This window comes from Eptatretus burgeri, chromosome 11, assembly GCF_056783735.1.
Source record: "Eptatretus burgeri isolate ZD-2024b chromosome 11, Ebu_testis_v1, whole genome shotgun sequence".
Lineage (NCBI taxonomy): Eukaryota > Metazoa > Chordata > Myxini > Myxiniformes > Myxinidae > Eptatretus > Eptatretus burgeri.
This window is the reverse complement of record NC_140971.1, coordinates 99,250,207-99,277,361: the sequence shown is the minus strand read 5'-3', so window position 1 is coordinate 99,277,361 and position 27,155 is coordinate 99,250,207. Positions and strand designations below refer to the sequence as shown.

The 27,155-nt window shown below is 43.5% G+C and overlaps 1 protein-coding gene across 1 annotated transcript in view; it reads left to right on the top strand.

The window, feature by feature from the left end:
* The window catches only part of LOC147017747 (phospholipid-transporting ATPase IC-like), a 62,617-nt gene that overhangs the window by 10,641 nt on the left and 24,821 nt on the right, over window positions 1-27,155 (top strand). Inside the window, exons 8-19 of the mRNA XM_085847628.1 lie at window positions 529-617; window positions 3,980-4,197; window positions 4,327-4,535; window positions 6,408-6,448; window positions 6,568-6,733; window positions 8,719-8,907; window positions 11,868-11,980; window positions 16,671-16,838; window positions 17,067-17,178; window positions 20,429-20,504; window positions 24,780-24,891; window positions 26,139-26,436. Of these exons, the coding sequence (XP_085703754.1) occupies window positions 529-617; window positions 3,980-4,197; window positions 4,327-4,535; window positions 6,408-6,448; window positions 6,568-6,733; window positions 8,719-8,907; window positions 11,868-11,980; window positions 16,671-16,838; window positions 17,067-17,178; window positions 20,429-20,504; window positions 24,780-24,891; window positions 26,139-26,436 (1,791 nt within the window). The remainder of the gene's footprint in view (window positions 1-528; window positions 618-3,979; window positions 4,198-4,326; window positions 4,536-6,407; window positions 6,449-6,567; window positions 6,734-8,718; window positions 8,908-11,867; window positions 11,981-16,670; window positions 16,839-17,066; window positions 17,179-20,428; window positions 20,505-24,779; window positions 24,892-26,138; window positions 26,437-27,155) is intronic.

The following is a 27,155-nucleotide window of genomic DNA, read 5'->3' as shown; positions in this document are numbered from 1 at the left end:
TGGGCCAGGTTGCTGCCTGGGGGATGGATGGCCAGACGGAGGCCCCTGGAGTACCGGTGTCGAGTGGACACAGTGATGCGCTACTCCGCCACAAGATCCCATACCTGACCTGAACCATGCTTGACCATGTTGTTAAATATCGGCCAAGGCACTCACTTTTTGCTCTTTATTCGACTTTATATTTGTTTTCTCTTCAATCGCTAGAGCGATTGGCATGAAACGCAACATCGGAGTGCCAATCATTTTTTTTCCTTTTTTTAACTTTTTTTTTTTTTTTCAATCTCAGATTAAAAAAAACAAATTCACGTGATAATTGAACGGAAAAGCAGCCTGTGTACCAAAAAGTCTGTTTTCTGTAGGCATGAGTTCTGGTTGTATTTCAATTACAGGGAATAAACAGACTCGACCTCACTGGAGAGGGCTATGTGCTTGGTGGTGTAGAGGGCCGTGTGCTGGGCAGTGCAGATGGCTGTGTTCATCTGTGTGTTTTTTCATGTCAAATTATATGCTGGGCCATTTCTTTCTCAGGATTTGATACAAAAATAATGAAGAATGGTGGGAAAAACCGTCTGAAGCGTACTCGGATGGACAAGCAAATGAACGTGTTGGTTTGGCTGGTAAGTTTAATTCTCAAACATCGACAAGAATGGATATTGTCGATGGTTTCTCTTGGAAAGACAAGCTGGATGATTAATGACTCTTCTCCAACCTCAAGTTTATTTAAGAATGGCATGTACCTCCACCATTAACAAGGCATCAAAATATTCAACAAGCCACGACGTCGTATGATTATTCTGTGGCCATTGGCAACCCAAGGGTGGGTCATTGTGACGTTTGTTTCTTCCCATCTACTGCCACACTCTGGAACTCCTTACCCTCAATGTCTTCCCAAACACTTATGACCTTCCGCTTTCCAAAGAGCAGATTTTATTTGTTTCACTTCCTCAAAAACTCTCAGACTCTTCTCACTTTCTTCACTGTTCTATCTATGCAGTTCTTTTATTTAAGGCCCGGCCACGATGAGGACTCGTAGTCTGTGACTGGACAATGAGTCCTCATCCACCGGGCAAGACCCGGATGGACAGTCTTGAGGACCTCCGCAATGCACGCCTCACAGGACGGTCATAAGTGGCGGGCCCGATCACCACCCACCAGGGGAGGTCTGACGAGGTCCCGATTTATGGGAACCACGTCGAGGCCAACTCCTTTCAGGGAAATGTATGAGCCCACTGCTCAAAGACCATCGCACCTCGATGTGTGTCTGTGTGGAGATCCGCAGTAGTTGGAAACTCCACCGTGGGCTCGACTGCTGACCAGTCAAGCTTGATAGGGTAGCAGGGAGACTCTGGAAAATCTCTGGAAACTCTCTGACTCTCTGGAAAAGCCCCTTTATCTATTTGTTGTTGACTTCACCCTCTGCCATGACATCTCTGGAAACTCTCTGACTCTCTGGAAAAGCCCCTTTATGTATTTGTTGATGACTTCACCCTCTGCCATGACATCCCTGAAAACTCTCTGACTCTCTGGAAAAGCCCCTTTATGTATTTGTTGATGACTTCACCCTCTGCCATGACATCCCTGAAAACTCTCTGACTCTCTGGAAAAGCCCCTTTATCTATTTGTTGATGACTTCACCCTCTGCCATGACATCCCTGGAAACTCTCTAACTCTGGAATACCCCCTTTATCTATTTGTTGATGACTTCACCCTCTGCCATGACATCCCTGACACTTCTGACAGACAGACAGTGTCTCTTCCCTCTCTTCAGGCCTCTCTGTCATCTTCCACCTCCATTCTGGTCTTGCACCCTCTCCATGATTTGTCCCCCACCCGCAGGTATCTGCAGGAGACAAGTGATGCACCAACAACCCGCTTCTCGTGAACCTGCTAAAATCCAGAAGCACCGCTCACCTCCACTCATTTGTTCCTCTGTTTTCCTGTCTGTGGAACCAACTTCCACATTTACTTCAATCTCATTCTATCCTCCAGGTCTTCAAGGCTGTTCACCACCATCTCTGATCATCCACCAATCAAAACCATGATCTTTTCTACACCCATTAAACCACTCCCCAAACTCTCCCAAAATTTTGCTTCTGTATCCGTCTTGTCCACCCCTTGCATTCTCCCCTCACCCTCATCGTTACCTGCATCCATCGTTTGTCCATCTCCGTCTATTTCCCCCCTTCTTCTGCTATTCCTTTTGTTCCGTTGCGTCGTGATCCATTCTGTGTTCTACCTTATCTATCCATACAAAAAATAATATTAACAGTGAGAAGAAACCCTCACTTGCAAGGACTGACCAGCATGATATGCAGGTTTGAATTGATTTTTACATGGTTGAAACATTGTAGGGAGGCAGGTTTGATGTTGCCAAGCCTGCCCACTGTCTATTTATCAACTGGAAGTGGCCTTGGTTGAAGAAAGGTGCAACAATGAGGACGAGATTGTTTGATGTGGTTGATGACAACGTGTACAAGCTGCCATTGTGGACTTGTCTAAAATCATTTGTACACTGGAGATATGGATAATTTACATGCTTAATTTGGAGAGCCTTGTGCTTTTCACATGACAATTCATCTTCGGTTTCCTTTTATCTCTTTGGTTTCACTTCCGGTTCCGGTTCTTGAGCGACGGTGGCGGTTCCTCTTCAGGGTCTCTGCCGACTTTCTCAAAGATAAGTTTTCCACTTGTTTTTGTTGTTATTTTGTTATCTCTGTGTTTACTATGTGTTTGTAGTTTGGTTTTGTGCTAACTGGTGAGTATTCCTCGTCTTTCATATCGGGTTTCATTGAGGCCTTCCCTTCTTCCCATCTGTGCGCACGATCTGTTTGTTGTATTTTGTCCTATCTTCAGTCCCCCCCCCCCCACTGTCCCTTCATCACTCCCTCAATTCCTTCCAACTATATCCTCCATTTCATGTCCAACAAGCAAAATAAAAGAATCTTTTCCCTTCTTACCTTTCCCTCCCGTAACCACGTGACGTCATCTACAAACTCTTCTTCTTCCTTATTCTTCCCTTTCTACATTTCCAATGTCACTTTGATCGTGAAGGTATTCACCGCTCACCTTCATGATTTTTTCTTCTTCAATCTTTTCCTTTACTCTGCCCCCCTTCCCCCCTTCCAAAACCACTTAAATCTTGTTCCTCCCCCCACCAGCTCCCAGCTTTACCATACTACTACCCAGTCTCATCCTTCCTTCATGAGGCTGAGTCTTTGGGTGTCTCTCTCTCTCTCTCTCTCTCTCTCTCTCTCTCTCTCTCTCTCTCTCTCTCTCTCTCTCTCTCTCTCTCTCTCTCTCTCTCTCTCTCTCTCTCTCTCTCTCTCTCTCTCTCTCTCTCTCTCTCACTGCAGGCAAGTCGGTGGTCTTTCTGTCTTTTACCGTTTCCTCTCTGGCCTCCCCCCACCTTGGTTTGTCTGTGATCTTTCCCCCCCCCCTTATTTCTGTAGGGTGCCCAAGGTCCACCAGCAACCCCCTTCTGGGGAGCCTTCAAAATCAGGAATCACTGCTCTCCTTCACTCTTTCATTCCTCTTTTTCCCCACCTTTTGAACAAACTCCCACTTTTTCAATCCCACTCTTCCCTCCAGGTCTTCAAAACAGCTGTTCACCACCATCTCTTGTCTTCCCCCATCCAAAACCACGATCTTTCCATCTGGTAGCATTAGTCGATGGATGTGGAAGGTCCAACGGTGTCTTTCCCGAAGAGTCGGCGAGTTATTAGCAGAACCCTGAACAAATTTCACCCTCCTGTCACGTTCAGTTGAACATCAGACCTAAACAGGCGATTCGTGGAAGACTTAGGCCACAAACGTACCTCCGCCGACCCCACAAAAAGGTCGGAATAATTGGGACTCTTGAGAGGAGGAGTACTAGTGGAATAATTTGTATATTTTGACAGAATTTGATTTGCGGAATAGTTACCAGATGATGTGGTTAACGTGATACCGCATACTCTCTTTGTTTATCGTCCATGTGCAGATTTTTTCCATTATGGTTTTCCTTTGCATCGCAATGGCGATTGGAAACACCATCTGGGAAAGTGTACATGGGAAGGGTTTTTACATCTACTGTGCCAGAGACGAAACGCCATCATTTGTTCAATCGGAAGAAGGCATGGCGGTGTGGACGGCATTCCTCACGTTTTTCTCCTACATCATCCTCTTCAACACACTTGTGCCCATATCACTATATGTCAGGTACGTTGTGCCTCAGAAGTATTGCATCAGTCTCTCGTGTCGAGCTCATCAGTTTGCATGATTTTCATTAATTTCTTCTTTTTCACCGTTGACAAAACGGGTTAACCGATTTCAATACTTTCGTCCTAGCATGGAGATAATCCGTTTGCTTCAAAGCTGCTTCATCAACTGGGACAAACGCATGTACTACCCTCCCAAAAATGTCCCGGCCAACGCCAGGACCACCACGCTAAACGAGGAGCTCGGACAGATCGAATACGTCTTTTCCGACAAGACCGGAACGCTCACACAGAACATCATGACCTTCAAGAAGTGCACCATCAGCTCCGTTGTCTATGGTAAATTGTTTGCTCTTTAGCTTTTGGCGGTGCCGTATATGGAGAGGGTCGCCAGCAGGCGCCATCTTGCCTACCAAGCGAGCGCGAACGGTTAGTGCATGCTAGTAGTGTGAGGTAGGTACCGATCAACACAGGCACGCTAAACAACCTTCCATGTTCAACAAGACAGGATGTAGTACATGCAGAAAATTTCAAGTGCAATGTGTCCATGAAAGAAAGAGAGAATGAGTGATCAGAACATTTGAGCCAAATACATTGCATTTACCCCGCATGAGTCGGAGAGCCGCGTCGGCATCCGATGACCTTTACTGTAGTTGGTTTATTTACAATATCAAGTCGCGATACAACATTGGGATTGATCATGAAACACGAAAGAACAATGCAAGGCCATCCCAGACAAGGGCAAGGCCACCCCAGACAAGGGCAAGGCCACCCCAGACAAGGGCAAGGCCACCCCAGACAAGGGCAAGGCCACCCCAGACAAGGGCAAGGCCACCCCAGACAAGGGCAAGGCCACCACCCCAGACAAGGGCAAGGCCATCCCAGACAAGGGCAAGGCCACCCCAGACAAGGGCAAGGCCACCCCAGACAAGGGCAAGGCCACCCCAGACAAGGGCAAGGCCACCCCAGACAAGGGCAAGGCCACCCCAGACAAGGGCAAGGCCACCCCAGACAAGGGCAAGGCCACCCCAGACAAGGGCAAGGCCACCCCAGACCAGGGCAAGGCCACCCCAGACAAGGGCAAGGCCATCCCAGACAAGGGCAAGGCCATCCCAGACAAGGGCAAGGCCACCCCAGACAAGGGCAAGGCCACCCCAGACAAGGGCAAGGCCACCCCAGACAAGGGCAAGGCCACCCCAGACAAGGGCAAGGCCACCCCAGACAAGGGCAAGGCCACCCCAGACAAGGGCAAGGCCACCCCAGACAAGGGCAAGGCCACCCCAGACAAGGGCAAGGCCACCCCAGACAAGGGCAAGGCCACCCCAGACAAGGGCAAGGCCACCCCAGACAAGGGCAAGGCCACCCCAGACAAGGGCAAGGCCACCCCAGACAGTGAACACGCCTTGCTTTCTTTCGAAAATATCGCTCAAAAAAAAAAAAACCCGTCGATACAATTATCTCAATTTCCAGACTACCAATTGCATTGCCAAAGCTTTGCTGCCAATTTCTCCCTTCGTGCCATCACGTTCACTCTTGTGATTGCGTTCCTGACCTCCAGCAAAAATATACAGTCGGACAGGGGAAAAAAAATTGCGAGCAGTTTATTTTTGATATTATGACAAATGGGGATACTGATGTCTGAAACGAGATGATCCAAGACCTCATCGCGAGGGAACCCGCTGCATTATTTGGCCTTGCCCTGGTAGAACAGAGCAGGTCTATACCCCACAACATACCATAATTCCACCCAAATCGAATGTTGTATTTTGAACGTGACTCGGAACGTGAACAGGAAGACAAGTTTGCCGTTTTCCCGTACTTTGGCTCTGAATTTGTCCCGATCGCACATGCACGGAGAGGAGTGAGATAATATTTTTACTCCGTCTGCTTTCCTGGAAGTCAAACGAAATTGAATCTCATTCCAAACAGTCAACTTACTGTTTTTAAGGAGCCCCACCGAGTGCCGTTCTAGTTATTAATAGCTATTGCTTCTGAATCTGTAAAAGTTTTGAGATTTTCGAGCTGTCGGGGTTAGAGTTTGGGCTGTTCGGGTTCGACTTGTAAAAAAATCTTTGTCCATATTAAGCAAATGCTCGAGTTTGATCATTCACGCCAAATTTTGTTTCAAAAACAAACTTGGAATATAAATTCTGATCATTTCCTGAAGCTTATTATTGAGATTTAACAAAGTTTGTGATTCTTTGTGTGCAGGTGAAATTAGGAACGAACCTGTAAAAACTGCGCATGATCAGGTAAAAGTTGTACAAAATTAAACTTGATATATGGTTCATTTGGAAGATTGTCAAGTTGGTTGTTATGATTTATTCTCGTCTTTCGTGTTACTTGTGTAGCCTGACTCCTTCCCTTTCAGACCGAGAAGATGGTCAGCTGGGATTGGAATGACAAAGCCGATCCCAAGTTTCAGTTCTCTGACCAAAGACTTGTGGACCTGATGGTAAAAGAGCACGATGCCGAAGCGTGTGAATTTTTCCGCCTTCTTGCGCTCTGCCACACGGTCATGGTCGAAGAAACTCAAGGTACTGGGCCTTTGTCTTATCTCATATAATTACTGGTACTCATTTAAAGATACAGATAGGGCACATTTCAAATCTGAGAATTACCACATTTCATCAATATCTAATTATTTCACCAACAAAGGTGGATGGAGGTTATGTTTTCACCCTTGTCTGTCTGTCTGTGAGCGGGTTATTTCAAAATGTTATGGATGGATTCGGACGAAATTTGGTGGACATGTTGGGTGTGTGACAAGAACGAATTAATTAGGTTTTTTTTAAGTGATTATTCACCATTGAGAGATCGGGCCAAAAACGATACATTGTATTACACGATATCTGAAAAAGTTGTGGACGAGTTGTAACAAAACTTGGTGGATGAGTTGGGTAGGTGACAAAAACAAGCCAATTCGATTTTGGTTCAGGTCTGGATCCAGATCCGGCCTATCAGTGGGATACAAAATGTAAACTGTTCAGCCTGGAAGAGGGATGTGCTCGACCGAGTGCCATTCTAATTATTTATGCTTTGCATCCTTGTGTGAAAAAATCAACATTAAACTTTAAAAAATGTAACTCGTGAAATTCCCAGTAATTCCTGTTGAGGCTGCCAGATGATTGCCTTGGTGGTGGTGGTTGTTGTTGTTGTTGTTGTTGTTGTTGTATAGCCCCAGACATTTCTCTTGAACAAGCCTGCAGCATGGGCACAGCAAAATGATCTCCCAGAAGCAACTCAGAGATCCCCCACATCCAAGATGGTGTACCCCCGCCTTCACAAAGTCATGGCCACGACAGAGTTAGAGAGAAGAGAAGAGAAGAGAAAAAAGAGACAGAGACAAGAGGGAAAGGACCAATCCATGTGGACTGATCGGCATTCTGACTGTAACCGTGCTGCCGTGATGAATCTGGGCATCAAGGGAGAATGGGGAAGATTTGGCCCCCGACTTGCGTCGGGGGGTACAACCACCGTGTTGAGGCATCCCAATTAGTTACCGATTGCCTTGGTGATTGTGCTTGCCATGATTATTAACCAATGCTGTCTGTGATTGGCTGTAAACCAAGTGTGACATCACATATACATTTTGCTTCCCCACAAACTATTGGGAGTTTGTTCAACTTGCAATTACTGTGCAGTCAATTTAAAGCAATACCATTGACACACACAGTTATATCCATCTTCATTCAACAAAAAGCGTAAAACTTATGCATCTGTCAATCCAGCAAGTTTCGTCCTAATCCGTCCATAACGTTTTGAGATATCCTGGTCGCAGACAGACAGACAGACAAACAAACAGACACGAGTGAAAACATAACCTTTGTCCATCTTCGGTTGCGGTGGTAACGATAGTAGAAGATATCTTGTACCTTTTACATGAATGACAACACAACTTGTAAACAGTCATATGATGCTCAAATAGGAATGCCAAGCATCCTGACACCTTGAGTACCATTTTGATTCTTATTCTTTGTAGTATTCTGCCCGAGGGTGGGATAAGTGCTCTCAAAGCCACCCTGCAACAAAGAAGAATACACTGCGTGGTTTGCCTTTGCCTTTCCAGTGGTATTCATGCCAGGAATTGGTAATTTGTTCAGGGTACCGGCGATAACTCACCAACTCTTCGTAAAGGACCGGATGGTTAACATCCACCAACTAATGTCGGTACACGGGAAACCCGTTTATCATCCAGCCAAAGGATGGGCACACACGTTGATGAATCGCCATGTCTCTCAAACACCAGAACGGCAGTTTATAGCTGGGTCAGAATTCAAACCAAGACTAGACAGGTCAGAGGCGACTGCACATACATCGAGAGTCGAGACTATCTTGCCAGCCCATGCGACTTTGATTATATTTAATATAATTAATTTCCTTATTTGAAATTTATAGTAAATTGTTTTACACCCTTCATGAAAGTGCAGCTGCACCCAAAGCAAAACGTTGGAATGTCAAGTTGTAGCATCAGTGATTGATCCAGCTGTTCTTGTTTTGTGTCATTTTGTTTGTACCCCAGGCAAGTTGATCTACCAAGCACAATCTCCAGATGAGGAGGCCTTGGTGATGGCAGCCAGGAACCTTGGCTTCGTGTTTATGGAGCGAACACAGGATGCTGTGCTCATTTCCGAGTTGGGAATTCCAAAGGAGTACACGCTCCTTCACATCTTGGATTTTAACAGTGACCGCAAGCGCATGTCCATCATTGGTCAGTTGGTGTGGGCCCTCGAGGCCTGGTGCGCTGCGCGACATTTACCCGCTCTCTAGGAGAGGAAGGGTCATGTTAATATCCTCCTTTGGAGTATCTCCCCTCTCCTCTCACACTGTGTGTGTGTATATATATATACACACCTCGCTTAACCGAGCGGGTTGCTTAACCGACCGTGGACGCCAATAACCCAACCGCGTGACCTAGGATCCTCCCGTCTTTGGGTTAATCGGGTTACCTAATTAATCACGTGGTTTAATTACCGGGGAACCACGCCCTCGGTACGCCTTATCCGAACCGGATCACGCTACCGGATTGGATCACTTTTCCTGATCGGATGCAGCTGAGCAACACTGCCAAGGACGTACCGGCTAGAAGCAATGGATCGTTGGGAATAAAGACCCAGATAAACTTAGATACAAACCATGCTGGACCAATGAGAGAAAAGACAAAGGCGAGCTGGGAACATTCCTAATGATAATCATTTATTAACAAGCAAGCGAGGAAAAGTATGTGGTATGACAAAGATTTATTGGATATGTAATGCAGGGAAAGAGGAGAGAGGTGTACGACAATAATACAAGCAACTCAACTTATGAAAGCAGGCACAGTGCAGACTCGATGTGAGATTAATAACAGTTACAACAATAATGCACTTCTACAGACTTACGAAACAGACAGGCACCAGCACACACAGAAAAAGAAACCCCAATGGGAAGGGACTTTTGCAACCAGGGAGGGAGGGGTGTTGAGGTTATGCTCTTGGTACCTCGGCGTTCCGGAGGAGGGGATGCTCCGTGGTGCGGTACCCGACAGTAGTCGCGTTGTCTCTGGCCCAAGCCGCACGTGTGGAGACCGTGCTCGGGAAGGAGCTTGAGTGGAGAAGAGTGGAGTCCAGAGTGCGAGGGTGGAGTAGCGGGTGGAGACTAGAAGCAGGAGGCGGTTCGTCGAGGTGAGACGTGAGCAGAGACGAGCCAATTCACTGAGCCAATTCGACTTATAGCATAAAACTTAAATTTATAAAACACCAGCACAATTACAATTTAGAATACATTAATATAATTATTTCCTCCACACTGGCAAGGCCACCCCCAGACAGTGAACACACCTCGCTCCGACCCCATGACATGACACAAATCGCCCACACCAAAATCGGCATGCGAATCACAAGTAAATCTTCATCGGGACTGGACCCCTTGTCTTCAGGTGAACCGACCATGGACCCGCGGTCTTCCGGAGAACCTCCCGGACCGACCATGTATCCTCCATCGGAGCCGCTTGCGGATCCCGGGGGTGTTCGCTCTGAGATCTCGGGTCATCGTGTACCGCACGTCATGTCAGGTGAAGGACGGTACGCTGTGGTAAACGAGACGAGGGTGCCGTGGATGCTGTGGATGTAAACGAGACGAGGGTGCTGTGGCAGAGGGTGCCGTGGATCGTCACGCTGTGGTAAACGAGACGAGGGGCAAGCACGTGTTGGGTATCGGGCTCGCCCGGGAACGAGACTCTGGCTACAGCGGATCCTTCTTAGCAGCGCGGCAGTTTACCCACCTTACTGTGAAAGCGCACGTGACTGATTTATTCCAGAAAAAAAAAAAGAGTGGGGATGAAAAGAAAATTATTTAGCAACCCTAACTATTAAATCGTCGCAACGCACTCCCCGTTGTCCCACTAAACAAAAGGAAGGGGTCAATCTACACGTACATTAATGGCATAACTGTCTTCGGACACCTATCTGTTGTATGCATGTGGTTCCGAGAACCGCAACAATATATATATATATATATATATATATATATATATATATATATATATATATATATATATATATATATATATATGGATATGTATGTAAATATATGTATATATATATGGATATGTATGTAAATATATGTATATATATATGGATATGTATGTAAATATATGTATATATATATGGATATGTATGTAAATATATGTATATATATATATGGATATGTATGTAAATATATGTATATATATATATATATATGTATGTAAATATATGTATATATATATATATATATATATATATGGATATGTATGTAAATATATGTATATATATGGATATGTATGTATATATATGTATGTATATATGGATATGTATGTATATATGGATATGTATGTATATATATATATATATATATATATATATATATATATATATATATATATATATATATATATATATATATATATATATATATATATATATATATATATATATATATATATATATATATATGTATATATATATGTATGTATATATATATATATATATATATATATATATATATATATATATATATATATATATGTATGGATATGTAGATGTATGTATGTATATTTATGTATGTATATATATATATATATATGTATATATATTTATGTATGTATATATATATATTTATGTATGTATATATGTATGGCTATGTATATGTATATGTAGATGTATATATGTATGAATATATGTATGTATATTTATGTATATATGTATATGTATGTATAGATGTGTGTATATATATATATATATATATATATATATATATATATATATATATATATATATATATATATATATATATATATATATATATATATATATGTAATAACTTTTGTTATTCGAAGCGCCCTTGGAAATACACCGCAATTAGCCATCTTAACATGGATATACACCTTAACACAAATTTTGTCCAAGGCAGAAACCCCCCTTGTGGATGGGGGCAAAACAAGTCACTACCACCTCCATTGTGTGACTCTTAGTCCTCTTATTAAGTTTGGTTGAGATTGGATAAGTAACTACTGAACGTATCACGGTCAAAAATACACAAAGACAAATTGACTGATAGACAGAGACAGACAGCAAATTGCATATTTTATTTGTTTTATTTAGTTGTTTTTCCTTTTCTTTTTAAAGGAACTCTCTCCCCTTGCCCGAACAGTGCGTAATCAAGAGGGGAGGTTGAGACTGTACTGCAAGGGTGCTGACACTGTCATTCTGGAGAGGCTACAGAAGGATAACCCACACAGGGAGCAAACTCAGGAGGACCTCAATGTAAGCTAAAAAACCGTTTTCCCAACTGTGCTGCCAATGGCAAACATGTCCAGTAAACTGTACTTTTCGGTGTACAAGTCGATACTCCCCCCCCCCCCCCCCAGTAAAGCAGTAACAGGCCTCGACCTGAACTCAGGATCGATTTATCTATGGTTTAAGACATTAAATTGCAAAAATGAATAAAAATTGCAAAATGTGATATTTTTTGTAATCAATTGTACAATTGTTGATCGAGAACACGATACAGAAATCATTGCCCGGACCGATTTGGTGAGCAATTAACCATGAATCCACTCACTGATGCATGCAGAATTATCCAATCAATAACCCTAACATGCATTCACCAATCACGTTTGATCCATCCCTTTCAATCCCAACAATATTTATCCATTCTTACGAGGTCATCTCAAAATGCCTCCCGTAAAGTCACACAAGTCGAACACCGCAACAAGTTGTTAAGTTCGTTGAGGAAAATGGCGGGAATATGGCTGCACACAGGAAATGCTGTCAGCGAGAAATGTGTTTGGGACTGGCATTAGACGAAGGATACGATGCGGTCTACAAAGAAATCCAAGAAGGCTAATCATGGCCGCTCCGTGAATGCTTCTGTTACATTGTGTCAGGTGTTCATGTTTATTAATGAGTAGTGAACTATGACAAAATGTAAAGTGCTGTAAGGCAGTGAGTGCTGATGATGATTCTGCAGCTTGTTTTAAATACGGGACTGTTGAACGTTACATTTCTAATTTTAAACTTTTACATGACAAACAAACGTTGAAAAACGTTACATTTCTAATTCATCCGAAAGTCATCCCACAAAGTAATTCAAACACCAGTGAGAATTGCTTTGCAGTACATGTCCTTACCGTCCCAATGAATGTTTGTTTATTTGGCCGGTGTGTTATGGCGTGATCGATGCCAAAAATAATTAAAATAAAATCCGATGTACTTACATGAAGCAAAAACATGCGTACGGGTTTTGTGCATACACAAAACTGTTACGTTTGTAAAAGGTGGGGTAGGGGGGAGGGGGGAACATATTTCCTTTTAACAGATAGAAATGTAGAGTCGTATGGTCCGTTTACAAGAAGTTAGCCAATCTCGACATGATTAAATAGGGAAACATAGTTTAAGGCTTGTCTTGTTTAAATGTGCACCATACGGAGGGTGGTGCTTGGTAATAAATAATTAGGAATTAAGGTTAAGACAATCTCTGCTCCGTCGTTCCTGCCTTCACCCTGGTCCATGTTCGTCACCCTGCCATGTGCCTTTATCACCTGCCTCATCGTCTTCGCTGTCCTTCCCTTGGACCTGCTCCTCCCCCCCCTCCCCCCACTCGTCCACCAGCAGCCGAGGCCTCGCCCAGTTCTCCTTCCCTAACCCTGTCTGTGCTTGAATACGGTGTATGGCACCTAAGATTTTATTCCTTTATTTATTTGTTTGAGAAATAAACCCATTGGTTTTACAAGAGCCAAGGTTCACGTATGCTTCCTCAGGTCTCATGTGCACCAACCGTCATTAATTTGAACGCAGTCCAGGGAATAAAACCGTTCAGTCCATCGCGGGATTAGCACCTCCTGTCACAACGTGGTCGATGTTGGTTGACCCTTGACCCGTTGTCACTGCAATACATCGTGAGATCATTCCAATTGCACTGGGCCATGGACTAACGCCCAGGCGTAAGGCCTGAGGCCTGCTTATCTGTGCTGCTTCATGCAATGGTGGTGCATGTTTTTATTGGGGTGGAGTCAGGCCAGTTGTCCAGCCAATGAGTGTAAAGCAGTGCGGTGGAGTCAGGCCAGCTGAGCACTGACCCATGTATAATAATAATATGTGATATTTTCTAAGTTTAAAAAGGACATAACTGTGAAAAATTGATGAAACACCTAGAAACTCGAACATGTTCTGTAACTTATCACAATAAAGTGATGTACCAAGCTTCAGTTGAATATGTTAAAGGGCGTGGGAAAAAAAAATAAAAGTCTGAAAAGCCACAGGTGGGATGGAGGACAGACGGACGGACAGACGGACAGAAAATCTCTAGTCCCCTCCGGTGAAACCAGTAGGGTACTAATTATTATTATAATATGCAAAAAACAAAACAGCTCATTAATATTCATGATCCTGGAAGTACTATAGGCAGTGATGTATTGTGAGTGTCAGAGAGGAATTAACACCTTGGTTGTTCTAACTGACTGACAGTTTTGCTAATTACTGTGAGAGAGAGAGAGAGAGAGAGAGAGAGAGAGAGAGAGAGAGAGAGAGAGAGAGAGAGAGAGAGAGAGAGAGAGAGAGAGACTGAGACTGAGACTGAGACTGAGACTGAGACTGAGACTGAGACTGAGACTGAGACTGAGACTGAGACTGAGACTGAGACTGAGACTGAGACTGAGAGACACTGAGAGAGAGAGAGACACTGAGAGAGAGAGAGAGAGAGACACTGAGAGAGAGAGAGACACTGAGAGAGAGAGACACTGAGACTGAGACTGAGACTGACTCATCTATGGATGAAGGAAAGAAAAATGGGGAAATTTGTCAATTCAATTTGTACTCTGAAAAATGCAGTGTTTCCACTGTTCTGTATTACGGGTGTGTTAGCTGATTCCATGTTACGGGTGTGTTGGCTGATTCCATGTAACGGGTGTGTTAGCTGATTCCATGTTACGGGTGTGTTAGCTGATTCCATGTTACGGGTGTGTTAGCTGATTCCATGTTACGGGTGTGTTAGCTGATTCCATGTTACGGGTGTGTTGGCTGATTTCATGTTAACGGTGTGTTAGATGATTCCATGTTACGGGTGTGTTGGCTGATTCCATGTTACGGGTGTGTTAGCTGATTCCATGTTATGGGTGTGTTAGCTGATTCCATGTTACCGGTGTGTTAGCTGATTCCATGTTACGGGTGTGTTAGCTGATTCCATGTTACCGGTGTGTTAGCTGATTCCATGTTACGGGTGTGTTGGCTGATTCCATGTTACGGGTGTGTTAGCTGATTCCATGTTATGGGTGTGTTAGCTGATTCCATGTTACCGGTGTGTTAGCTGATTCCATGTTACCGGTGTGTTAGCTGATTCCATGTTACGGGTGTGTTTGCTGATTCCATGTTACGGGTGTGTTAGCTGATTCCATGTTACGGGTGTGTTAGCTGATTCCATGTTACGGGTGTGTTAGCTGATTCCATGTTACGGGTGTGTTAGCTGATTCGATGCTACGAGTGTGTTAGCTGATTCCATGTTACGGCGTGTTAGCCAATGTCGTATTATCGGCCTTGTAGCCAATGCCCAATTTTCGGCTTATTAGTCGATGCCAAACTATGGCTTATTAGCTGATGCCGTATTATCAGCGTGTTACCTGATTTCTATCGTGGGCATGTTTGCCAATGTGGTATTATTTGTTTGTTGCCGATGCCGTATTATTGGTATTTTAGCTGATGCCATGCAGTAATACATATTCTTACAGCCGTGCATCGTGAACGACCATCACACCACCCGGCAGGTATGGGATGAAAGGGTCTCTGCGCTTGCTGGGTTCATATAGCATGAATTTGTGTCTCCGAATGCAACAACCAGAGAGGATCCACTGGGAAGATAGCCGAACGAAGCCTATCGGCAATCCACATTGAGGCGCGTAAGCACAGACCCAATCTGCCCGCCTAACGGGTTAATAAACCAATTTTTGCTGAGCGCTTCCACTGACCACACAAGCTATCATTAAATCAGGAATTTTTTATTGAAAAAAAGGGGAGGAAGAAGCACTCAGCCACAAAGCGGTGGTCACAGACAGTAACAAAAAAAATGATTGTTAAATTACACCCACGTGCCCCAGAACCACGACTGCTTAGTAAATATGCCTTGATTCCTTTCATTGGGGAAACACGGGAGAGATAACGATGATGACGAGACAAAGAGAAAACAATTGCTGCACAAGCCCTGTTCATGCACATCGTTTGGATCCTCATTTGGGTAAGCAGCGGTCTGGTGTGAGGCTTGTCCTCGCTGTGCCTTGCGTGGTAGTACCAACCATGTTCCCAGCACACCAGCTCTTCAACAAACCATGACTTGTGCCACGAACCTGAATCACCAGGATTCCTGGTGATTATTCTTAAATTACTGAATTTAAGAATATAGGAAGGGGGGAAGGCAGGGCTTAGACACTGACACTGGGGCGGGAGGGCAAGATCTTCAGAAGCATGTGCTGAACACGCTCCACCATCTACCAAGCCATGACGCCGCTAGTCCCACCCCGCTCAGCCGCTATTGCTTCGTACTCGGTTCAGGTTGAGGCACCCCATTCTCCTGACCTGTCACTCAGCGCTTTTGGTGAGCTTTGCATCATGGTGGCTCTCGCACCTCAACCTGGTGCCTGATGGCTTGTCGGAAACTTCAACAGAACATTTTAAGACAGATTACAAAGATAAGAACATTAAAAAGGGTATGAAGGGAAAAGCGGTTTTAGACACAAACAAGTGAGGAACGTTGACGACATCTCTCTGCACATCAAACGATACATATTCTATAACACAAATTCCTTCACACTTACGCTAAATCAAGCAGTATGTGAAATAACTACCGCCATTACTCAGCAAATTTATGCACTACAAGTTATTCCCAATACAATATATTAGTTTAATAAATAGATGATAATCGGCAAAGTTATCACTCGTTTTATCACACTCTGTATATTTTTGACAGGTGTTTGCGAATGAAAGTCTACGCACACTGTGCTTGGCCGTACGTGATCTCTCTGAAGAGGAATACCACAATTGGTACAGCAAGCACTTCGTATCTGCCAGTAAAGCAATCGGCGAGCGTGAGCGCCGCCTCGGCGAAGCATATGAACATATTGAGAAGGACTTGGTGGTAAGTTGGATGCAAGTAAATTTGTTAAAATAACCACACCCTTTGTTATAATTCTTGCAACATAGCTTCAAGATCACTTAAAGTTGATATTCGAGATGTGTTTGTTAAATTATTTGTCAATAATGTAACAGATGAAACAATGTGGTAAAGCTTTCAGCAGGAGGATGAGTTTGAGTCGATGAGAAAGAAGATATAGCTGATCCTCAATGAGGTCTTGTTTGGTTACAGTTGCTTGGTGCCACGGCGATAGAGGACAAACTGCAGGACGGAGTACCCGAGACCATTGCCAAGCTTGCTGAGGCCAAGATAAAGATTTGGGTTCTCACGGGCGACAAGCAAGGCAAGTGGAACCTCGGGTAATTGATTAGGTGAGAGCTGATTGGTTATTCCCTCCAGTTACGGGTGAGAGACACGTTTGGGTCTTGTTATTTACTGTATCTGTTGACTGCTATTGACGTTGCATGTGGTACATGTTTGGGAAACTCAGTGGTGCACGGTTCTGTCGAGGCCGCCGCTGATGACTCGCCATCAAGTAATGAAAGCGGCCTGGCGGCTGATGGGAGGGGGGTGTGCACTTGTGAATATCTCCAGCTGGAGAGAAACCCAGGGTTGGGTTTGAAACAGCAAAGCGCTTACCTTCCGTAGCTTTTCTTGGTTGCTTTATGCAGCTTTCGTTGGCTGAAAGAGCATGAGAGGAGTTCGTTTATTTCAAAATCCCAGCCATCTGGAATTACTGACAAGGTGATTGCTGATTGTTTATTCCCTCCAATTATGGGTGAGAGATGTGATTAAGTCCAGTTACCTCGCCGCCAAAGATCGATGCTGGTAATGTTTTCACCCCTGTTATCTAAATATCTCAAAAAGTTATGGACAGATTTGTACAAAATTTGGTGGACAGGTTTGGCTGTGTGAGTGACAAGGAAGAAATGATACGATTTTGGTGATGATCCAGATCCGGATCCAGACACTGGAATTTTTAAAGTTATTCGTCACCACTGAAAAACAATATACGTTCAGGTATAGCACGATATCTCAAAAAGTTTTGGACGGATTCAAACGAAGCTTATTGGACATCTTCATCGTCATAATCATCTTCTTCAATATTGATCTTTTTCGGGCTGTTGTCCCCATGATCATCCTTTTCCTGGATGAATTTCTCACGGTACATCGATACATTATTGTGTGAATTTTATAATCTACCATGGGCAGATAAAATCAACGAAGGCAATATTTGAATTATGTTGGCAAAGAACAGTGCAGACAAAGTTTATTAAAATGGGAAAAGGATCTCTTTCTATTAACAAAAAGGCTAAATAATGCCTGGGACTAGCTGGGCTTACACGGCATCCAGTCTAGCTTTAAACACGGAAATTGATGGTACTAGAAACACATCTGAAGGGAGGGCATTCCACAAGTTCATAATTCGATGGGAAAAGGCTGAGGAGTGGAAATTCCTCCACACTCGCTGCTTGAAGATTTTCAAAGGGTGTCCATGCCGGGTGTTGTCTTTACAAAATATGAAAAACTGTTTTCAGTCAAGGTTTTCATAACCTCACAATCTTAAATACCTCAAAAAGGTCCCCTGGTGGTGCTAGTGCTGCATGGAAAAGAGGTTTCGGAGGGAAAGGCTGACATGGTACGGGAGGGCACGGAGTCCGACTACCATCCGGGTCGCGAGCCGTTGAACGCGTTCGATTTTGATAACGCATTGCTGGTTAGGGGACCATGCCTGGATACAGTATTCAAGTTGAGGTCGGACGAAGGCCGAATAGGCAGGGATAAACACCCGTGGTGTAAGACGAGTAAAGGCAAGTTTAATGATAACATCTGCAGGGTCATTTGCACAACTGCATCATATTGAGCCGATGAGTTCAAGAAGGCGTCAAATAGAACCTCCAGGTCTTGAACTTGGGCTGCTGCTGGGATGCAAAAAGTATTCTTGGACGAATCATGTTGGGATAATATCAATACATCGTCCCTACCGAAATGCAGATGTTGGCATTTGGGAACCGCAAGATACAGTACCTATGCAGAGATGGAGTTGAGGTCTCTTTGCATAGTCGGGGCCTCCCTCGTGTTACAGATGAGTTTCACATCATCGGCAAAGAGCAGGCATTGGCTAACAAGGTGGTCAGGCAGGTCATTCATGTAGTTATGTATAAGAGGGGACCAATGACAAAGCCTTGAGGGACACCACTCGGTGCAGGAGCCTTGTCGGAAAGGACACTATCAACACGGACTCTAAACTGCATATAGGTTAATAACGCAGCCAGCCAATCCTGAACGTTTCCCGTGATTCCGTATACTCGAACCCCACGACAAATTCACGGACACATCAACTTAAAATAAATGCGGGAATTTAATGACAATAGAAATATTTACAAGGGACAATCATTCAAAAGGTAATGATAATAACGTGAAGTAAATAAATCCTAATGTCGAGCACTTCTACACACAGACTTGAATACAGACATGGGGAAACAAAATAAAAGCAAATCCTCCCTTCATTGTGGCACTTAGCTTGCTCCAGAGATGGTCTTTATGGAACTTGGAATTGAGGCGCTCCGTCTTGTCCTGAACATGTAGACGCGCCAACAAATGGTGCCCAGTCGCTCTCTCACAACGGGAATGTTCGTCCGGCAATTCGTGAGCAGTGTTCAGCTCCAAGGCTCAGAGACCCGGTGTAGCTTTTCATGAGCGACTATGCCGACCGTTTCTCTCTTGCACCTGGTCTGTTCACAACGATCGCCCACATGACGAGACGATTTCTGAGACCCTGTGATCAAACCACAAAGCACGCTCTCCTTCCCTATTCAGAAACGTATACACTTCACGGCTCAGCCGAACAGTCAATGGCTAGCGTCTTGCTCAATACGTGAGCCATTTCATGTCAGCAAGAATACGAGAATCGTGCCGTCTTCTTCATGCGTCGAAGGAAAGCCAGCTGTAAAACCCTGTTCTTACAGGCCATCTCCGAGTTACATTCTCTCTCGACTGTGTGTGTCCTTCACTCCGCACTCGTTCGTTCCTCCTTCAAACTCGTCCCATCACCAAAATTCACCAAAATCTAAGGCGGGGCTTCCGCCTGCTCGGCACGTTTGGCTCGCCTTTGTTATAGTTGTGGTTATTATAAAAATGCACTTCTTTCATTGATGGTTTGGAAATGCAAAAATGTAGGAATTGGTCACAGAGGGCAATCACAGAATAAACTTGGCCTTAATCCTTAGCTAATTAACACCACACCACCCCCCCCCCCACGTGTTGTGATACGTAACACTTAAGCTCATTTTCCATACTTAATTACATCGAGATTTCTCCTACACGTCCACGGACCAAACAACTAACTCTATGCGATCCTATCTTTCCTATTAAATTCCTTCATCTACCCCCGCAACCGTAACAACATTATTCATCCATAACAATGCCACAGAAAACTCAACTGCTGCCATCCCGATAGTTTCCCCCTGATTCCGTTGTGTCTCACCTCCGTCAGACCTCAAAGACGCCGACCTCCAACGAATACTCAGGTTTACTTACAATGGAAGAATTTCTAACTTTTACCTTTTTTTGTTTTGTTTTGTTCAAAATAGAAACTGCAGAAAACATCGGCTTCTCGTGCAACCTGTTGAACGATGACATGGAAATCTTGAGAAACGAAGATGTGAGGTTTGTGAATGATTTCTCTGCATACTTTCTTTCTCTGCAACAACATACAACGTATGTTGTTGGGGACACGTGACCTGAGATACAACATGAAATGGAGTTCCTGTGTTGCCAAATGGTTCATTAGTAATTTTCAAGACACGTCACTCCACTCTTCTTTTCAATCGTTGCGTCCAAAGTGATAAAAAGCAACCTCGTGATCTTCTTGCAAATGATCGCGCCTGGTGTATCCCGAACCAATGAGATCTTGTTATCGTGTAAATACGGTTATAAAGCATTGTTAAAATTAAAAATTTAACTACTTACCTGATAAATGTGACTGTCTTCACTGTTTCTCCTCATGAAAATGCTTTGTACTGATGATATCAGATGCAAACTGGATAACAATGTCTTATGAACAGGAAATGGGGCAAATAAGAACATTATCGGTCAGGATGGAAACAAAGTGAATAAAGATGTCTCTTTTTTTTTGTCTTCCTATAAGATTGATGCTCATGGAAGAACAAGCTTGGACTGTGGGGTATCAGGGCAGCAATTGGACACAACGAGAAAGGGAATCCAGAGAGAGACAGAGACAGAGACAGAGACGGGCAAACACTGAGACGAGCAAGTAAAATTGTTGGGTTAAGAAAGGTTAATGGGGGTAATAAAGGTCAAGAGTCAGAATTGTGGATGACAAGACATGGTGGTGCGCTGCTTGTTTTGGAAGTCCTGGAGGGAAGAGTGAGGAGACAGAACAGCCTTTGCAAGGTGGTTCCATTGATGAGAAGTGAGGAATGAAAGAGTCGAGGTGTGCAATCGGTCTGGATTTTGGAAGTTTAACCAGGAAGGGATTGCTGGCGGATCACGTGCATACATCCTGGATTTGTCGGAGAGGATCAGAAGACCGAGAGCAGAGGGAGTGATGTTGAGGAATAGCTGGTATAAACAGAGAGATCACCGACCTACCTGTGACGTGAGAGTGACACACCTTGTGCTTAGGCCTCGTCACGGGACATTCTATTAACTCAAAGTCGTTTTAAATGTTTGGTTAAAAATGTTTGCTTGAAATTTGAGATGGACTTGTTTTTATGGAGCGCAGTAATGTTTGTAGATGATAATTTTAAAGGAAGTTGTGTACGGTGTGTTTTTTTTGTGTAAACATAGTCGAGGCTCATGCAAGAACTAGCACACTGAATGGATCAGGACGGAATGGACAAAAACAGGATACAAAACACGTATGCACGGACAAGGAAACTCGAAGGAGTGAAAACTGGAAAATTTGGAGGAGTTAACGAGGGCACAAAAGATTATGGTTTTGGATTGGGTATATGAGGTGGTGGTGGACAGCTGTCCTGAAGACCTGGAGGGAAAAGTGAGATTGAAGAGGTTGTGGAAAAAACAGATGAACGGATATGAGTGGAGGTGAGCAGTGATCCTGGATATGGGTAGTTTCCCAAGAAGGGGGTTGATGGTGCATCATGTGAGCCCTGCAGAAACCTTGGGAGACAAAGCATGAAAAGAGCACAGGGTGCAAGACCAGAAAGGACGTGGTGGAAGACAGAGAGACCAACAACCTGTCTGTGATGGAGAAGTGATGGACCCATAGACTCAGCTTCAGCACGGGAGATTCCATTTATCTTGGAGGCCTTGGTTTCCATGGCGTCAAGCTGAGCAAGATGTGAGGCAGGGGAGCCAGTCCAGAGGGGTGAGCAGTACTCCATCAAGCTGTTGATGAAGGTTCGATAGGTGGATAGGAGTGCAGGTGTGCCAAGGAAGGACTTTGCACGCCGGAGGATGCCCAGTCAGTGACTGTCTTTTGAAGCCAACTTTGAAATGTGGTTTGCCCAATAAAGATCATGGCTGATAATTAGACCCAGGAGTTTGAATGTGATGGTGACACTGGGACATTTGTCAGGATTGAAAGACATGTTCCAAGTGTTTGACCATCTTGTGATTTTTTTTTCCAAGGTTTGAAGAGAGGGCAGAGGCTGCAGCTTACCTTTCTGAAGGAATAGGGATGTCACAGCAGAGGGTGGAGTCATCAGCAAATAGATAAAGGGGATTTTTCAGAGTCAGAGAGATCATCGATGAAGATCGAGAATAGGACTGGGCCCAGAACACTGCCTTGGGGGCTCTCCAGCTTGGACAGGGAGAGGAGATGAAAGGATCCCGTGGAGAGCCACACATTGGCTCTGAGAATAGAGGAAGTCAGTGAGCTATGTGTGGAATTGGCCTTGGTTGCCATTGGCAGAGAGTTTTGAGAGCAAGGAAGAATGCCAGACTGTATCAAAAGTACAAGATTTGTCCGGAGACAGCTCTGATTTCATGTCTGACATTGAGGGCTTCCATCCATTGTTGGGACAGTATAAGCAGCATGTCCAAGGTAGAGTGACCTGGTCTGAATACAAATTGGTGATCTGAAATGAGGCTGTTGGAGAAAAGGAAGGATTTAATATCAACTGTGATGATGGATTCCGTGACCTTGCTGATGATTGGAAATAAGCTGATAGGTCTGAATTTGAGAGGATCAGGTTTTGCACCTTTTTTATGTAATGCAGTGAGGTTGGTGGATTGAGTGATGAATGCAATGAGAGAGAGAGAGAGAGAGAGAGAGAGAGAGAGAGAGAGAGAGAGAGAGAGAGAGAGAGAGAGAGAGAGAGAGAGAGAGAGAGAGAGAGAGAGAGAGAGAGAGACACAGAGAGAGAGAGAGAGAGAGAGAGAGAGAGAGACATAGAGAGAGAGAGAGAGAGACAGAGAAGAGAGAAGAGAGAAGAGAGAAGAGAGAAGAGAGAAGAGAGAAGAGAGAAGAGAGAAGAGAGATGGAGAGAGATGGAGAGAGATGGAGAGAGATGGAGAGAGATGGAGAGAGAGAGACAGAGACAGACAGAAGTTTGAAACTTAATTCTTGAGGTTGGACATGTGTTTTTGGAAAGCACTGATTTTGTCTTTGGTCAGATTTGCCTTCCAGGAAGAGAAGGTAGTTGTTTCAGAACAATTGCCTCATTACAGGATTCATTGTACCATGGGTGGGAAGACGGTTAGGATAAATGAAGATGGGATGGGATGAATCTGTTCATGAGATAGAGCATGTTTCTGTGAAAGAATTCCCAGGGTGAGTTAACATCAGGGGTAGGAGATATGGAGACCAGTCCTGAAGAGAGATGGATGCTTTCAGCCCCTGCCAATCTGAGTGAACTGCCAGACTTGCCAGTGTTGAGGCAGCTCTCTGAGAATAGCCAAGGAGATGTTGACTTTCACAAGCACATGATCAGATTAACCAATTGGAGTAAAGAAAGAGCATGAAACATTTGCAGGGAAAGTTAATCATCACCAAGTCCAGAAGGAAGGATTTGTCATTGTGAGAAATCCCAGTTGAGAAGTTCACAGATTGAGTCAGTCCCATGGAGTCACAGAACTCCTTTGCTGAAGTGCCATGGCTGATGAGAGAGGTACCAACACAAAGCCAAGTTGCACGGTGACAATTTAAATCACCACATGTGAGGAAGAGAGAGTTGGGATGAGTGGTTAAAAGTTGGTCCATGTTGTCTGGGAGTGATGTAGATGAAGTCGGAACGATGAAGAGGACAGTATAACACACAGATGAATAAGAGTTTGGAGGGAAAATCGCAGCCAGAGGTACTCTTCCTGGGGTAAGCCAGAGGTACCCTTCCTGAAGGTGTAAGAGCAGGACAGGGGCAGTGAGAAATTGAGTTCATGGTGTAAAGGGCAACTCAAAATCAGTGTTGGATACTGATACCCCTAATCACCTATTTTCTGCTTCAATGGAGGGGCTAAAAATGAAGATGGCAGCACATAATATAACAAACAAAGTGGAAGAGTGGATTATTAAATTTCTTGCAAACAAAAATATCAAACATGTTGAAGTGTGCTGATGATGAATAACTGTGAAGGCCACGATACTCAAACTTTGGGGGAGGGGTTGGCGGGGGGCGCGGGGGGGTTGTAAGGAACAAGTCTTTACATATTGATAATTTACCAAGTACTGGTTCTGTGCTAAAGAAGTGATCTTCACATAAGGTACACAAAAACTTACACTCTGATGGGACCGGTGTGAGTTCAACGTTAGAAACTAACTATCGTGAAAAGTATCCAAGTGGTTTTATTTATTTATATACACACAATGACACAAGCTTAGTTATGAGTACTAACAAAAGTCCTGGTCAAATGAAAAGCACAATCGGTAAGAAAATTGTTTTTTTTTTTACCGTTTATCAAAATTATTTATATTTATATTTTATTTATTTATATCTAATTATTATTTCTATGTAACGACAGCACAATGATCCAGGAATCGATTCGACGTAAACCTGTTACAAGCGACTTTGATTGGAAGCCCAAGGTGTTGAGCAGCTTACCTAAAGCCCTCATCATTAATGGCAGCACCTTGGTATGTCACATTTCTGGGACATTTTCATTGCAATGCATGATATATATATATATATATATATATATATATATATATATATATATATATATATATATATATATATATATATATATATTACTTGTGGAGTATGCTTACATGTGGTATCTTTAATTACACTTACGCATGGTGTCAGCATACGAACTGTGCTTCTCCATTGTCTCGGGTTGCTCACCTGCATTTGATTTTTCATTTATTTATTTTCTTTCTTTTTTTTTCATTTATTTATATTTTCATTTACGGATGCTTTCCGACGATTCTGTGATTTTTTTTCCCTGGTGTACTGCCTTCGATGTCCATTGGCACACAAAATGACAGCTTTCTACGTCACCCGTAAGGTACCGATGTTTAATATCAGTCAGTCATTCAGTGAGTGGTTATAAAGAGCTCTTATATATTAGACAAGCGGGGATTGGCTCACTATGTTCGCGTCTCCACACGTCGTTGCAGAGATTGACCTCACAGATTTGCTGTGTCGTCATGATTTACACCAATCGTAATACAAACTTTTATTTTCTACAATGTATTTGTAGTATTGGTGCTACTGTATTTATTTGAAATTTAATTGTGATATAAGAAGGTCCAAATGGTCAAGGGTCTAAGCTGTCGATAATCTGTCTGAAGGGTGTAAGGAGTCCAAAGGGTGTTAAGGTCGAAGAGGTGTGAAGGGTCTTTTGGGGTCTTTTTCGGTCTTCGGGGTCTTTTGGGCCTTTTGTGTCTTCATGGTCTTTTTGGGTCCTCAGTGTCTCTTGGGTCTTTTGGGGTCTTAAGGGTCTTTGGGGAGTTAACGTTCAAACAGGACGTGATTAATAGGCATACAGTCTTCATGGATTGACTGACTGCTTCACGGATTCACCGCCTCACGAACCGTGATTTTCGTACATACAGTACATATATATATATATATATATATATATATATATATATATATATATATATATATATATATATATATATATATATATATATATATCATTGCATAATTGCTCCCTGTATTTTCTCTTGATAATCACATCGAGTGAATCCGGTTGCAATATGGCATCCAATGTAGTTGTGGCAACATTCTCACCGAGCATGAAATGTTTGCTTCTCGGCTGTAACTGCTCTGTGGTTTCATCATTGATAACCTATCACCTTCAGTTGATACACCAATGGAAAACTCGATCGGTTTGTACACGTCGTCATATTTGCCACCCATGTGCCTTTGACAGAGTAAAATTTTGACATCTAAGAAATCTAGACATGGATTGAAAAGGAGAAAGAAGAAGAAGAAATTGGAGTCACCCAGAACACGAGGCAACGGAGTGAAAGCACTTGAAGGAAGAGAGGGACCCAAGGTTGAGGAGTATCAACGTCGTTTTGTTGAGGTGGCTAGTAAATGTGCCACCGTTATCTGCTGCCGTGTGTCACCACTACAGAAGGCTAAGGTGGTGAAACTTGTCAAGAAGTATAAGAAGGCCGTTACGCTGGCAATTGGTGATGGAGCCAATGACGTCAACATGATCAATAGTAAGGATATCTATCTATTCGTTATTCTTTATCGTTATTCTTGGTACTTACAATCTCTAATTTAAACACACTAACCATAACATTCAATTATCTCATGGTTTTCATCTGGTAAAGCTGCTCAACCTTCACTTTCTGGCTTTAATGCCACAAATTGACAGGAAGATGCTTTGTTTTTACAAGGTCTAATCCTCATGGAGGATCAGCAACACAAATCATGTACGTACACCCGTGCAGACAAATACAGGAGACAACACAGGACTTGACTTCAGACAAACACAAACACTGATGTTGGGGAAAGTTTGATTACTTCCCGGTCCATTCTGGGTACCTGCAACACTATTTTTGTGACGTCACTTTTCTCTCCACACTCTGCAGGGAAACTAATAGTCCAGGGGCCAGGAGGACCCACCACGCACACCCCTCAGCATTCATTGGGACTACTATTTTCTTACTTATTATGTAACTGGTGAAATTTTAAAACATGTACCCAAAGAAAAAAATGTCACGATCAACGTGTTTTTGGGGAAAAACAATACCGGCTTTAAAGCAGTAAAAATTGCATTAGATATGGGGGGCAGGGGGGAATTGGAAAATGAAAACGCGTCACTTTTTCCTCTGAAGAATGTCTTCATTGTCAATATTTTAAATGAACAAGTTGATTTACTTATAATTTCAGCCCTTAGAAGAGATTTATAAGCACCTGTTTATAATTTTCATTT